At 41.7% G+C, this 15,587-nt stretch overlaps 1 protein-coding gene across 22 annotated transcripts in view; it reads left to right on the forward strand.

Annotated features, from left to right (window-relative positions):
* Positions 1–15,587, forward strand: part of cadpsb (Ca2+-dependent activator protein for secretion b) — a 78,810-nt gene that overhangs the window by 45,836 nt on the left and 17,387 nt on the right. For 5 of the 22 annotated variants that reach the window (XM_052075412.1, XM_052075429.1, XM_052075413.1 and 2 more), the window contains 11 exons: positions 3,303–3,371; positions 6,394–6,500; positions 8,024–8,053; positions 10,183–10,339; positions 10,474–10,615; positions 11,280–11,441; positions 13,379–13,534; positions 13,785–13,953; positions 14,423–14,497; positions 14,563–14,646; positions 15,488–15,520. In XM_052075412.1, coding sequence (XP_051931372.1) covers positions 3,303–3,371; positions 6,394–6,500; positions 8,024–8,053; positions 10,183–10,339; positions 10,474–10,615; positions 11,280–11,441; positions 13,379–13,534; positions 13,785–13,953; positions 14,423–14,497; positions 14,563–14,646; positions 15,488–15,520 — 1,184 coding nt within the window. Of the gene's footprint in view, positions 1–3,302; positions 3,372–4,155; positions 4,189–6,393; positions 6,501–8,023; positions 8,054–10,182; positions 10,340–10,473; positions 10,616–11,279; positions 11,442–13,378; positions 13,535–13,784; positions 13,954–14,422; positions 14,498–14,562; positions 14,647–15,487; positions 15,521–15,587 lie in introns of all 22 variants that reach the window. The other 17 variants (XM_052075414.1, XM_052075417.1, XM_052075431.1 and 14 more) reach the window with 8 other exon arrangements.

Consider the following 15,587-nt stretch of genomic DNA (forward strand, 5'->3'; position numbering starts at 1 on the left):
AGAATTGTTTTTGATCACATAGTGAATTCAAATGGCTTCGTACTTCCAGTTCGAATTTGCGCTATATTCATAGTTACCCAATTCAAACTCATATGGCTCAATTTTGGCATTAAAGGAGAGGTGACTCAATTGATTTATTTTATTTTTTTACAGAAATATGTGTTATGCAGCCCCACTAATCTAAACACGGCATTTTGATTAATATTGCACTTGTGGAATAAGCCGTAAAATTACCGGTAACCTGTTTTTGTCCATCCTGTGTGCGGCCATTTTGCCAGTTGTTATCGACTGAAAATGACATCACAGTTGCTCAGGGCTTGTGTTTAATAATCTGAAATTGCATGTGTGGAACTTGATGTAGGGATGTGGAATATGCACTTTTATCTAAATATGCACCAAAAGGTTTTTTCTTTGTACCACCAGTTTGTTTAATATGTTGTTCTTGTCGGGCCCGACCCGATGGGCTTGTTAATTTAATCCTCCGATTTTTGCAGATTTTTAGAATGAGACAGAGAGACACGAATATGACATTCAATCATAAAAAAAAAGAGAAAAAAAGCGGTAGAGTTTGGTCGAGTTTGTATTTTGTTGTAAAGTAAAACAAATTATTGAAAAAGAGTCAAATGTTCTTCCTATAATTCTTATCTTTAAAAGAATATATATATATATATATATATATATATATATATATATATATACATGATACACTTTTTTTATTAAATGGCCGAGATTGTATTTTATTCTGCCAAGTCTTGGAATCGGATTCTGTCTCATAAAATCCATGTCGGTTGGGCCCTAACTATTTCTGTACCGAGACAAAGTGCACTGAAAACGCAGCCTGCTTGTCAGCGGTTAACATGAGCAAGAAAAGACAACCAGAGACTTCACTTGTCTTGACGCCTTCTTTTGTCCGAGATGATGTGTCTCTCGCTCGCTGTCTCTCAGTGCAATAACTCTCTCCTTTGTTTCAGGCCCACTTTAGCTCTGTGCTGTTCTGTAGCTCAACTTGCCCTTTTTGTAGAGGTGTGTGTGAGTAAAAATGCATTCAACTCCCACAAAAAAAAAGCCCCGAAATATGTCCAAGCTGATCTGTCTTTGTGGCGGCTCCTCGACTTGGTGGTGGTCCTCTCTGAGTCACCGCTCCCAAAGGACTCTCCCACTGCTGTAGCCTCTACTAATAGCACCCCCCCTCCCACCCTACAAACTCCCCTCAAGCTCCCCTTAACACCCCCGCTCCCTCAAAACACCAACAGCTCTCCTGTCACCTCTGTCTCCCGCTGTCCTCCCTGTCGACTCTGCTTACTTCTCCGCTCCCACGCGGTTGCTTTACGCTCTATCGGGGTGACGTTTAGTAAAGTGGCTTCCCAAGCAAAGGGGATGCTGGGATTGATGGGCGACAAGCCAGCATCCGCCACCTTGCATGTGCTTTGAGACGTCATCTTGATCCACTCGCGGGTACTTTGCTTGGCATAGAACAGCAATGACACTGGCGTAAGTGTGTGGCAGCAGGCGTTGGGTGCTTGTGGTTGAAGAAATAAGCAACCAAGTGGCAAGACCAGCAAACAAGTGGTGATGCGATTCATGACACGACAGTAAAACTTGTGAGGGGTTTCTCTCCCCAGATGCCAATAAGTGCTATCGAAAATAAATGGATGAATCTGACGTCCAAGGTTTCACTCGGGCACTGGGGAAAGAGAATTAGACAAAGATAAGGGCAGTAATTTTGTTACATCCCTTAAGTAGATTTTTTTAATTCCAGGTCTGTACTTTAATTTAGATGTATTTTACAATGGAAGTCAAGTAAATGGAACCCGGGATAGCATAAAAGCTGAGCCAGCTATCAGCGGTTGAACCAAATGAATCAAATGCACGACTCTATATCGATGTTTTAGTCTTGAAGTTGGCTAATGGCTAATAAGATAAGACGAGAAAACCTTTATTAGTCTCTCAATGGAAACATTCCCAATTCACAGCAGCAAAGTTATGAAAGGAAGAACTAGAAGAAGAAAATGCAGGAGCTGCTGGAAATGCAGCCACTCTCGCGGCGCCATCTTGAAGTCAAATAACACAACACAACACATAAGACACAGACAGTCGTGCAATCTTAATCACTTTTCCTGCGTAGACTTTGTTGTTTGAAGCAGTTATATATGAAAAAGGAGCGGATCAAAGTGTCCTTTCACCAGTGGATCAAAGATGTCATGCTGAAAATGTGCACACATCTGCTACAAGCTAAGTAAGCTAGCTAAGCTAAGCTAATCACGTCTTTTTCGCATCTTGCGCTCCAATGGACGAATTTACAGAGGACTTTTGACTCGCAGGTCTGCTGTGTCGCTGGACTGTAACGCTATAGAGTGGCAAAATGTCCTCCCAACAAGGCGAGACAATCTTCATACATTTGTGCGGGTCTGAGAATCTGAAAATAAGATCGTAGTAGATGAGAGTAGCGGTTAACCTCCCAAGCGATTCCAACCGCTGATAATCTTGAGATATTCATACCAACAGTACCACAGGACTGGTGGCGAGGCACAAAGTAAAACTTGAGGCAGTACTATGCCACAGCGTGTTGAAACATTCGATCAGAAATGAGACCAGTAACACGTTTCCTTGCAAATAGTCCATTTTCAAATACAGTTAATGCACACAAGAAATAGAAACAAAGTGAGACATTTTGAAGAGCCTGGCTACTTGGTCCTCCTATCTTATACCACACGATACTCTATAGCACAATATGAGACCAGCCAACTCGTCAGAAATAAAAACCTGTGCAGGGCTAACCTCAAAACTACTTTTTATTTAATCAGTTGTTATTTGGTCGTTTGTTGAAATATGTCTTGATGGGAAAAAGAGCAGGACTTGAAAACAGTAATTCTGCTTCCACCAGTCCTTTTTTTTTTTCTTTCAACACAAGTGTTTGTGCTTCTACTGAAGTACATAGTGCAAGTACTCTTGCCACCTCCGGCCACGCCCAACAAAATAGGAGCCCCCAGTCGCCTGCTTGCCTTGCGCTGCCTTCCATCAGCCCTCACTACACCAGTGCGCACCGATGCTGCTTTATGCCTCGAAAAGAACTGCTCAGCGTGCTAAAAAGATATTAAGGATACCGCCTTACTATCTTTCTCTGCTCTGTCAGCTGACCTCCGGCTGTCCTCGTGAGGCGACTTTTTTTTTCCCCCCCCTTTACAATTACCCCAAGAACATTTGACTCCCAGTCTCACGCAGACAGCCATCCTCCCATCAGCTTCCAGCGTTCCCTCGTCTGACCCCAGCCTCTTGCATGCCCCGAACCTTTTTTTTTGTAGGGAAAAAGAGGGAAATGTTTGAGCACCCTGTCTTCTGCTTGGCGTCTCAAGTGATGGATTTAACCATCCGTGAGTACCTTCATCCAAAACCCTCCTTTCATCTCATACCCTGCTTGGCTTCCCCTATTTCTTTCCATGCTTATTATTATTTCTTTTTTAATATCTGTGCCGTTATGTGTGAGACTGAGTGTCCAAAGAAGCAGTCGGGAGATCCGAGCAGCACCACAGAATCAGCCGGGGTCCGTTTTGTTTTAATTAGAACCATGTGCTTGGGGTGGATATGAATGAGCAGTCTGGTCTGTGAGCTTCTTTTGGTTTCAATGCACATTCCTTTGACTTGAATGCATTTTTACATTTGCTGACATATCTCCTCCAGTCATGTGGTCTGATCATTTGTCAGTGATGTTCGCTGCCCAACAGGTAGGCTTGTGACAACTGGGATAGTCCTTATGGGAAGACATGATAGGCTGTTTTCAACGGAAGCGCTTTCAACGTTGGTTTGTCCTAATTTGACCTTTGGCCAGTTGCTCAGTGTGTCCTGTCTGATCCTGCCAGATGTCTGTCCATCTTCCTGAGCTTTTTGTCTGTTTTGTTAACAAGCATCTTACCACTTTTGTCATTCACAGGTCGCGTTCCATTATAGCGTGTCTGGTTTGATTATGTGTTTGTGACATGTCGTTCGCCTAGACCCTCTCTTGCTGGAGTCGACACCCCCCCCCCCCCCCCCGCCCCCACACACACACCATTACCAGACGGGGGCCAAGAGCATCTTTAAACATCCCCCATGTTCCCTTCAAACCGCTCTAATGCTAAACATCTCTTTATCTTCTCTTTCCCCCTTTTCGTGCTCAAGTTGAGAAAGGTCAAAAGGATCAGAAGGATCCAGGTGAACTTATGTTTAGTTTCTGGTTTAGACACACACACACACACATATATGTACATACACATGTATAGACCTGTATCTGTAAATGTTTGATATGTAAAACACATAATCATCTTAACTTCACATATGGTACACATACAGTGGACCCCCACCGTTATCTACAGGGGATATGGTCAGGCCAGCCAGCAAATCACAAAAATTCACTTATAAATGAAATGCATTTGGAAAAAAAAATGCAAATACAATTTATTTTTCGATGAAAAAATTGAGAGAAATAAGGAAGAAAAATCTATATACTTATTGGGAAAAATAATCTGGGAATATGCAATACCGCAGGTGTCTACAAAGGATATCTTGTCTATCCGCGAGTATGTGGGAGTCCACTGTAGAGCACATACGGTAAACTGTACTCTGAAAAATTGGTTGAAGTTACTCAATTTTATGATGCCTTGTGGTTACATGAAATAAAATCATCTGGATTCAATTGACTGTTATATTTTTTTCAGTAGGCCATACAGTACATCCAAGTCGAAAAATGATCTGCATCCAGATGATTTTACAAAGTATTTTCCTCACCCCTTTAAACCAATAAAATTGAGTGAATTCAACACACTATTTTTCTTCCGTGTGCACATGCAAATACATGTACTTATACAGCGTATACACACACAAACACTAAATACTGTACATGCCATACATTTAATTACACATACACAGGATGCCACTCATGTCCTCAAACACATTTTTTTATACAGTATACTGAATAATACACTCAAAATATATGAATGCATGCCATAAGTGGTTCCTTTATACTGTATGTAGCACATCTTCCATAAGGTATATTATAAGAACTGAGAACATACTGTGCAATATGCATGTAGTGTAGTTAAGTAGAATCTTTTTTTTAACAAAGGAACACTCAAACTCAATTTGCCTTAAAATGACTTTAAATCCCATTTTACTACTACTAGTGCATTCCATACAATCCTTCCGCTTAGAATAATAGAATAATGCAAACATCAAATAAAATAACAACAACTAGTCGTAAGGCAGTGAAGTATTTTCCAAATGCTTAAATTGTTTTTGTTGACAGTGTTATTTTCAGTGTAAGCACAACAAATAGAATTTGTGTCATTTTACTTGATGCAATTTGTTAATTTTTGCATTTTAACCTTTCATGCACCAGTAATGATAACCTGTAACCTGATAACATGATAAGCTGTCCACTGTAGTAACCGCTGTCCCCGAAAGGGTTCATGTCATGAAGACGATCTGAAATGTTTGAACTTGGTCTCGGATATACATTAGATCTCAATGTACGTAGCTGTGCATACCCACTTGATCATCGTACAGTAAATAACAAGCAATTTCCCGCAACCAGATATTCTGATAGGGCCATTTACAAATACGATAGTAATAGTCGCGTGTTTCGTGTGTGTGCGTGCATGTGTGTGTGTGTGTGTGTGTGTGTGTGCGTGTGTGTTTTCATTAGAGTTACATGTGACCATTGAAAATGATGTGCATCATTTCACTGTTGTCATGCCATCCACCTAGCAATGAATAAGCATCTGATTTGGAAGTGTTGGCAACATGTAACAAAACAAGTGGGGTGGGTGAACAAGTGCTTCCATGGAGAAGATAAAAGAAATATTGATCTTTGGATAGACCGATTTCCATGATTCCTTATACAATCTAGGTCAAGTGATACCAATCCTGTTTTTTTTCCTCTTCAATTTTCCTGGCTAGTTATCGAAAGCAGCTCCAAATACAGATGCTACATCAATGCAGCCGTTCTGTGTGCATTTTGTGCGTGTGTGTGCGTGTGTGTGTGCGTGTGCGTGTGCGTGTGCGTGTGCGTGTGCGTGTGCGTGTGCGTGTGTGTGTGTGTGTGTGTGTGTGTGTGTGTGTGTGTGTGTGTGTGTGTGTGTGTGTGTGTAATTGCACCTCCACCTGCGTGTCGACTTCACATCTGCCTGACAGCCTGTCAACATCACATTTTGCTTTATGTCCTGCAGCCCTTTACGTGCACTGAAAGTGGGAAGGGCCTGTCATTTGGAATAACTATCACAGCGCAAGCGCTTAGTTTATTATCCTAAAAAGGTCTTTAAAAAAAAGAAATCATAGTCACAGAACAATCACCCCTCCTCCCAACACCTTTTGACTAACCACCCTTCCCTCACCCTAATCGTTTTTTTTTCTTCTTCTCAGAGAATGTAGGCCGCTTAGTCACCCCTGCAAAAAAGCTGGAGGAAACCATTCGCTTGGCGGAGTTAGTCATTGAGGTCCTTCAACAGAACCAAGAGCACCACGCCGAGGTTGGTGATAGCTGCTCCTTCTGCAAGCACACACGCTTTAATCTCTGCGCTTGAGTGGGGGTCTTAGATGTAGCACTGGTCTGCTATAAATAAAACTGCTCGAATCGATGTGTTGCTACACAAAAAAAAAAAAAAAAAAAAGTCATTCTCTGAGATGAATTTAAGATAAGAAAGAGCAGAAGGACTGCGGCAGGATCTCAGTCAGGGGGAGTCTAAAGTCCGCACGGTTGGACCATTTGCAAGCAATTGCACATTTTTGTTGGCCTCCCACACAGAGTTACGGTTGCTATGAATTTTTCATTATTCTTATTTTTTTTTCCCGTTTCGATTTTTTTTTTCAAAAATTGTTTTAATATTGGTATTATTCGTTTTAGTCTCGGTAGTTTCGTTTTTAAAAAATCTTTATGGCGTATTTGTCAAGTGCAAGATAATAACAAAAGGTAATAAAAAGGCGTAATAAAATAAACTGCAATATCCAAATCAATGTTAGACTTTCCTTCTTCCATATGATGCAAGGTAATACCAAAATAAAATCAAACCCAAAAACTCGTGTGTGTGTGTGTGAAATTAACTGACCTAGATAAAAGTAAAGGACCTTTTGGAGTATACTTGGTTAGTTTTAGTTACCGGTAGTTACAATATGTGTGTGTATAAATATATATATATATCGTTTTTTTAATTGTATTTTTTTTGTTCACTAAAATCTTTTGTAAAATTCAAGTGACAATTGTTTTTAATTAACTATTGTAACCTTGTTCCCGCATAGTCTCAAAATTTGACTCAACACACATCAAGCGGTTATGACAAAATGTTGAAATGGGCAAAGATTGTAAGATCGACTGTTTTTTTAATTAACAAAATAAAACTATAGTTAAATGTTGCAAGACTGAATTGTTTTATTGTTTTATTTAAAATTCTAGGGAACTAACTGTAAAACAAGATAGCAAACTATTTTTCATTGAAATGAAAATTACAACTTTTTTTTACATTTAAACAATGTTGATACCACACTAATATTAATGACTGTTTAATAACCAAGACTTTTTTTTCTTTAAAGATAGATTGAGCAGCACCTCAAGGGAAAATACCCCAAAAAATCCAAACAGGAGGCTGAGAGTTAATGTGTTCACTTCTGGTCCCACGGCAAGAAGTAAATAATAGATGCAATAAATATATTCCAATAATTCCACAGCAGTAGCCATACAGCTAATATAAAAGGAAAGTTGCGTACCAAATGTATTTTTTAGAGTCCCTCTTTCCATTGTTCTGTATGTGGCAGCGAGTGGAGGGGAAAAAAAAAGTTTGGACATCTCAGCACAATAGACCGCAATAAAATATAGCATTTGCGGAGGTAATTTATTTTGCGGGCGTTCAGAAGGAAGTTATTTGCATTTGGTGACGCAAAAAGAAGATTGCTTCACCACCAACAGCTGCGATAGGAAAAAGCTTGATGATCCAGTGTGATCCTTTTCCATTATGCGGATCTAGCAGATTTATTGTATCTCTCTGAATATGCTTGACAGGCGGCAGTCACAAGCTCTGCAGATCAATCGGTACAGTATTTCGATTTTTCCCCCTCCCCACCTTCCCTCTTCAGTCCCAATCACGCACAAACCCAACCCACCGCCCCTTCCCCACCGCCCCTTTTGTATGGCATGCGTGCCACTATGGCAAGAAGCAGCTTCTTTGTAGCTGAGGCTGCAGCGACGGGTGGGCTCGGGAACCAAGCGAATACGAGGAGCTTGCACCACATGACTGTGATCATAACGCATGTTCATCGGGCCATAAAGAGCTTTCCTTGCTCTCCCAACAGCATGCTGAACCGGTATGAACGAGTATGCTCCATGTGAACCTCCGACTTTGATCCACCATAGATGTGTTCCTTGTCCATCCGACAATTAATGTCCGCTCTTGTCCAGGCATTCCCACTAAGCTCCTCCTTCTCCATCACCCCCTCTGCTGTCTAAGTTGACCACACATACACACACACCAAAAACTCCCTCAAAAGTCCAATCTTTTTTCATTTTCCTGTGTTCTCACTGTGATTGATGCCTGTCCGTGCAGGGAAAAGAGGTATGTAATAACACTGAATGCGTCATGTGCATGTCCCCTCTGGACTGATTGCATTGACGAAGTACTGTAGAGAGGCCGGCGCTGCTATAGAATTTGAGGGCCGCTACTCACTCTTGAACGAATGATACCAAAGGTTGGCCAGGGCTGGGGCTCTCTGCCCTACCACCTTTGAGTATTCTTCATTTTCGGAAACTTGAGTCCCCTTTTCTCACTTCTCCTTAAACTTGGCTTAGAAAAGCTGCGTTTGCGACTCGTTTCTCTTGCTAGCGCCTTTTTTTAGCCTTCGGCGCTGGGTAAGTGGACAGGTAAGTATTGTAGGGCTGCCAATTGCAGTGGCCGAGCCACATTGGGATGCCCCGAAGCATTACAGCCTATTTCAAGAGATCTTAGAAGCCTGAATGGAAAGTCCGTCTTTGCTCATCGGAAATGCTATGCACTATAGCAAAGGATGCGAGGATCACGTACATCGTGATCCTCGCATCCTATGAGCGGCATACACATTGGGGTTATGTCCGTGGCCGTTTTGAATGGGGGGGGGGGGGCGCAGCTCATCTGTTCTTAGCTTGGCAGAAAAGCATGCAGGGAAGCGGCACATCAGCATGAGTAAAAGCGTCAACTAGGCAAGACAAAATTGGAGGAAGGCAGAATGCCTTCGAAATTCAGCACACGCACACCCACTGTGACGAAGCATGTTGTTTGACGAGCATGGAGCATCTCACTAACGCTCTCCTACTGAGAGGTGTTCCTACTGTTTTGTCCCATCACGACTAACTATATAACCGCTCAAAGGATGCCGCAATGCTGCGGTGCACTTTTAACACGACTGCGAATTACAATCATGATAATACGCCTTACCTCACACGTTGGCGTGTCAGTGTTCACCAATTTTTTGGGGGGGTTAACTAAGCTTTGGTTATTTGCTGAAAAACTCACCTATTTGCTGTTTTTGTGCTCAGGATATAGCACTGTCTGTCAATTCATTGCATTAGTGGCGTCTTGTGGCATAATGTGGTGCCAAAGAACTATTCAGAGATGTTTCGGTTTTGCCGTATTTTGTTAGAAGTCATGCAAAGACTGTCTATAACTTTCACTAAGAACCCTGGCTAAAGTTAGCTCCTAACAAAGATGTTTCTGGGTCCCTCTGTCCAAACGTATCACTCCAGCAAACTTCTTTGACACAAGTTATTAATGTTAAAGCTTTGGCGCCATCTTGTGGACTCTTCAGAGTGTGTAGAAAGAATGCAAAACATGAATCGGTGAGTTTTGCAGTGAATTCCTGAGCATCGGCCCTACAGCAAAAAATTCAAACAGGTGGAATTTGTGGCGAGCAAAGTGACTTGGCGTGAGTTCACAGGATAGCAAATGCAAAATGTCTTTAGGGATTCATACTCTGGTCATTTTAGAGCTTCTGTGGGGGCCTTTTTGAACTTGCAAATGCGTCAAAAGTTGATAGAGAGAAAATGAAAGAATATCAATAAATATGTTAATAGAACAGGTTCCGAGAAGTCTCCTTCTTCGCAAGCAATTGTGCCTGATTGCCTCTCTCCTTTGCCTGCCCTCCTCGTGTCCCGTTTCACCTGCTTCCCTTTTCCTCTGTCTCTCTCTGCAGGCGTTTGCATGGTGGACCGACCTCATGGTGGAGCACGCCGAAAACTTCCTGGCCCTCTACGCCATTGACATGGACGCCGCTCTGGAGATCCAGTCGCCCGAGAGCTGGGACAGTTTCCCACTCTTCCAGCTTCTCAACGATTTCCTCCGAACAGACTGTAAGATTTTTTATTTGCATTGTTCCGAGAGAGACTGAGAGAGAGAGAGAGAGAGAGAGAGAGAGACTTCTTTTGGAAATACATGATCAATTTTCCTACTGAAGGCCTTCTTCCACTTGTCCTCTTCTATGTAGATCATCTGTGCAACGGAAAATTCCACAAGCACCTTCAGGATCTGTACGCTCCTCTGGTGGTTAGATATGTGGATCTGATGGAGTCCTCCATTGCACAGTCAATTCACAAGGGCTTTGAGCGGGAGTCTTGGGAGCCTGTAAAGTAAGGAGCCTCTGTAGCTCATCTGTTGGATTACTTCACTTGTTTTTTTTTTTTTTTAAATCTGAGGCAGACGGCGATTTAGGAGTGCATCTGTGAAGTTCACCCAGGCTTCCTTGGAACTGTATGAACAGGCCACGCGTGGGCTGAATATGTTTTTTTAATACATACATCAAAGAGGAAAACGTTATTAACTGTGAAAATAGTTTGTCACCTCTGACTAATGTATGTGTCTGAGCCATTTCTCTGCAGCACGTTGGAGCCAGGCTGATGCCTAATATTTCTTTTTGGGTTTTGTTTTGTTTTGTGTACACTAACCTTCATAATTTGTGCTTTTTGACATGTTGCCAAAAAACCAAAAAGGCCTCCAGTCCGTTGCTCTTGTTTATCATTTGTTATGGCTTTCACAGTTTCACTTCTGTGTTTTGATTTGATAAAAGTATTAAAGTGAAGCAAAATGCAGATTTTTTTTTTTGCGATGGTAAGACATTTATTTGTTTTTGTTTTTTAATATGTGAGTCCAGCTGTAAGTCTGCTCATTTGTTTACATGTGTTGTTTTTAAATCTTTACGTTGAGCGATGAGTGTCACACGGCTTTCCGCTGCTCCCACGCCATTATTATGTTCTTTTTGTTCTTGTTGTTTCTTTTTGTCTGTCTCCTCTGCAGGAGTTTAACAAGTAATCTGCCCAATGTGAATCTACCAAATGTCAACCTCCAAATTCCCAAAGTACCAAATCTGCCAGTTCCAGTAGCGGGACTATCAGTTAACCTTCCACAAATGCCTAGCTTTTCAACCCCGTCGTGGATGGCTGCTATATATGACTCTGAGTGTGTATTCAACTAGTTTACTCCAGCTTTCCTGAGCAAAACGGAGAATGCCTTGGTATGAAGATGCACACATTGAGGAATTGATTGCAACAATTAAGATTTCCTTTTTAAGCAGCGGTAAGGACCTACAGGTAATCCATTTTTATGCTCCAGGGCTAGACATGATAGCGGAAAAATAATGAGGATTTGAATCTTGATATAACGGCTAATCTGGTTTGGTGCACTCTGTGCTGTTCACACAATTTTACCTCTGTAGCTTCAATAACATGGTATCAAAAAACAAAGAAACCAAACTCAGAGGGCAGCGCGCATTGAAAGTCATACCAGATGGGCAGGAGGTCCCCAAATGTCATCATTATATTCATAAACAAATTAAACAGTTATCAATATAATCAAATAAAAAATACAGTATTCATTCTTTACAAATTTTATCATTCTTAAGTCTTTTGATTATTTTGTAAATAAATAAATAAAATAAATTAGAACAAAATCGGTAAAATCCTGAAAAGTCTCAATGTTTTTTTTAAATTAAAATAATTATAGTAAGTCACAAAGGTTGTCTTTCTTGTATTCTTAATCAAAACAAACTTTATTTTGTTTGTCTGTGTGCCCTGCGACTTGAAACCGGTTGAAGGTGTCAGCCCGCCTACTGTCCGAAGAGAGCTTCTAATTCAGTGGCAAAACCGGGAGTCATTTTTGTGATCAGCAGGGTTGTCGGTCTATGCTGCATGTAGCTATTCAAGTCACTTATAATCTAAATTAGTTCATTTGTAAAGCGAGTAATCAGTCAAATAACTAAATTAGTGAAATCTCAAGGTAACTATGGCATGATGAGTGCAACAGTTGGTCATTTGGGCTCACCACGGCTCCAGAATTGAGGCTACTCTCCTTGCACTACTACTCTCCAGAGCTTTTGAAGCTCTTGTCAAATGACTCGATATATCTGCTTAAATTGTCATATATATGACTTCATTACTTATTGTCTGACTCATGTCCAAAACAGTTCATGTTCATGCCAAGGATTCTCTGAGAACAGAAAAGGTCATTTGTCTCAACATGCATGCCGTTGAGCTTGCGATGTGATGACTCAGTTGCAGGGCCGGACCCCCCCACCCCCACCCCGCCCCCGATCGAAGTCACGTATATACTGTACATTTCTGCATGCAGTATATACACGCTGAATGCTTCCCCGAGGCTGCGTCTCCTGATTTACGATGCAGAAAACTAAACCAATGCATTTGAAATCATTTGCAAAACCAGACATCTCCATGTGGAGCTTAACCACGTTTGTTTTCGTGGTATTACGACCTTGACCGCCTCTCCGGGAGTCTGATTGGGTGCTGGAATGGCGGCCCGGATGGAGATGGCCGGGCAGGGCAGGGGCTGGGGATGGGTCTAAAAAAATGTTTGGCTTGCTATTTTTCACCGTCCATCCCGGCAGCACTTGCCCAACAGACTCCACTGGGGCTGGCTCAAGGAGGTCCGCATGGCATGTCTAGTAGTTCTTCCGGAGGCCCTCAGCAGCTTGGGGACATGGATAGATGCTGAGAGGGGACGTGACCATTTGGGAGAATCAGACCACAAAGCGCCATCTCAGATGTCCTCTCTCATGCCGCCATTCCCTTTGTGACTCAATGCCCTAACCGCAGTAATTTGAACCAGCATGTGGCCACCTCACACCCCCGATCAATAATCATACCGGAAAGGAGGATTATTGATTGACTTGTTACTGTATAGTTCTCGCTCCTCCCCACCCGTACACTTGACTGTCCACACCACTTTTGACGTACCAGTCAATGTATGTCCAAAATAGTCAAATGACTTCTCAGGTGGCGAGGAGCAACACCCCTTAACACTTCCCTCTTTCCCTGACCTTTCACCCCTCCTACCACCCGCTGGCATGATCTTTGACATGTATGCGTTTGCTTCAATGGCAGCAACGGCTCCGGCACATCTGAGGACTTGTTCTGGAAGCTGGACGCCCTTCAGACCTTCATCCGGGACCTCCACTGGCCCGAGGAGGAGTTCGCTAAACATCTGGAGAGTCGCATCAAGCTCATGTCGAGCAACATGATCGAGAACTGCGTCAAGCGGTATGTGGCGTTGCTCGGACACCCAAGGGACCATGTCGAGAGTAGATGATGGATATAGTCGGTGGTAGAGTGTGTAGATTTGTTGTTTTGACTGTTGCTTTTTAAATTCTGTTACTTTTGAATAATTCTTTTCTTAAAGCTAGTTTGTTAGTTTTTAGTTCAGTGGTTGCAAATCAAGCATTATATGAATGATAATAAAGGTCATTGATATCATGCAGTTTCATCAAGATCCCGTTTGCCTTCCAAACAGCACCAGGATGGCGTTTGAGTCCAAAGTGGCAAAGAGCAGCAAGTCGACAGATTTCCGCATTTCTCCGACATTATGCACCATGTTCAATGTGATGGTGGACGCGAAAGACCAGTCGGCCAAACTGTGCGCCATGGAGATGGGTCAGGAGGCAAACAAAGAAAAAAACAAAGTAAATCAGCGTTTTTACTGCAGCGGGGTACACGTGTACTAATTTTTCGTATCATAACCGCTTGTTTAAATGTAAGAGTCCCACACATAACAAGTGAAAAATCATCGTGTGTTCTTGCCGCTCTTAATAAAACGTGATGGACTAGAGATTATCAACACACAAGTAATGATCAAATCAAATGCCTGTCGTAGTACCATGACTGGCCTGGTGGAGGCAGCATGGTGCCATAAGGTCTTCACACTTCTGGAAATGAGAAAAAAGAAGGAATAGAATGAGCTAAGCTAACTGTTATTTTTTTTTTAAATGCTGTGATTTAGTAATTAAATTGTCACACACATCGCATCATTTTTATTGAAGTGAATGACTTGTGAGACAAACTCAATGCAGCTAGTTGAGATTTCATTTGCATCTGGCAATGTCACAATGTTGTACAAAACAAACCGATGACTTTGATGATTTCTCTTTGCAGAAACAGTTCCACTCACAAATCGATGAACTGATTGAGGAAAGTGTGCGGGACATGATTCAGCTCTTGGTGGCAAAGGTGCGAGGTCACATGTTGCATCGATGAATGAATGAAATCATGAATTTTTTTCGTCTTTTGCTTAGTTTGTCGTCATTTTGGAGGGAGTTTTGGCAAAGATATCCAGATACGATGAGGGCACGCTGTTCTCCTCGTTCCTCTCGTTCACGGTGAGATGAAGCTTCCTTTTGGTACGCTGCAAATAATCATTTGTACCTAGAACAAGATTTGAAATTGGACATTAAACAAACGTTATGACTGTGAAACCACATCATGTAAATGTTTAAGCAGCTCCTCGTATCAGTACATTTACTTTGTACAACTATGTTTTGAAATTGGAAGTCCAACATGATTTTTGTAACTTTTTTACGTTACTGTGTTAAAGGGTTTGGTAACAAGAAAATGCTTGCTATATCCCAATGCTATTATTTATTCCATGTGACAATTTCAAATTTTTGTACAGATTTTAGCAGGCTTCATGAAAGTTGACATGCCTGTTTCCACATCATTTTATGTCTGGCGGCATAAAATGATGTGGCGGGCCAGATCTGGCCCTCGGGCGTCGAGTTTGACACCTGTGCATTACAACACAAAAAAGAAATAATGACATTAAAACATTTAGTTTGAAATGCGTGGAGTCAAATGTTCTACATCTACTTTATATCTTTATTGTAAGCTTTAAGGGACTAAAAATGATGATATTTTAGTCATTCTTAAATTAATCGACCGCTTAATAGATTAATTAATCAGAATCGTATCTAACCAAATATGCACATTTTCGTCCTCAAAAGAATATTTATCTGCCAGGTACTTGTAAAACATGTGAACTGCTTAAAGGGGACTTATAGAATGATCATCAAAATTGTTCAACCTCCAAACCACCGTGCTGCTCAATTTATAAAAGAAAAAAAAATCCATCGTGCTGCTCAATTTATAAAAGAAAAAAAAATCCATCTTGCGTTCCTAGCAACCTACTGTTCTAAAAATGGCACCTTTGATTGCATTTTTCAGGTGAAAGCTGCCTCTAAGTACGTGGACGTACCTGTAAGTCACACTCTCCCTTCACGCCATGCGCACTTGTTGACTTTTTTTTTCGCACACTCGCTTCTCC

The sequence above is a fragment of the Hippocampus zosterae genome, chromosome 9 (genome assembly GCF_025434085.1).
Source record: "Hippocampus zosterae strain Florida chromosome 9, ASM2543408v3, whole genome shotgun sequence".
Lineage (NCBI taxonomy): Eukaryota > Metazoa > Chordata > Actinopteri > Syngnathiformes > Syngnathidae > Hippocampus > Hippocampus zosterae.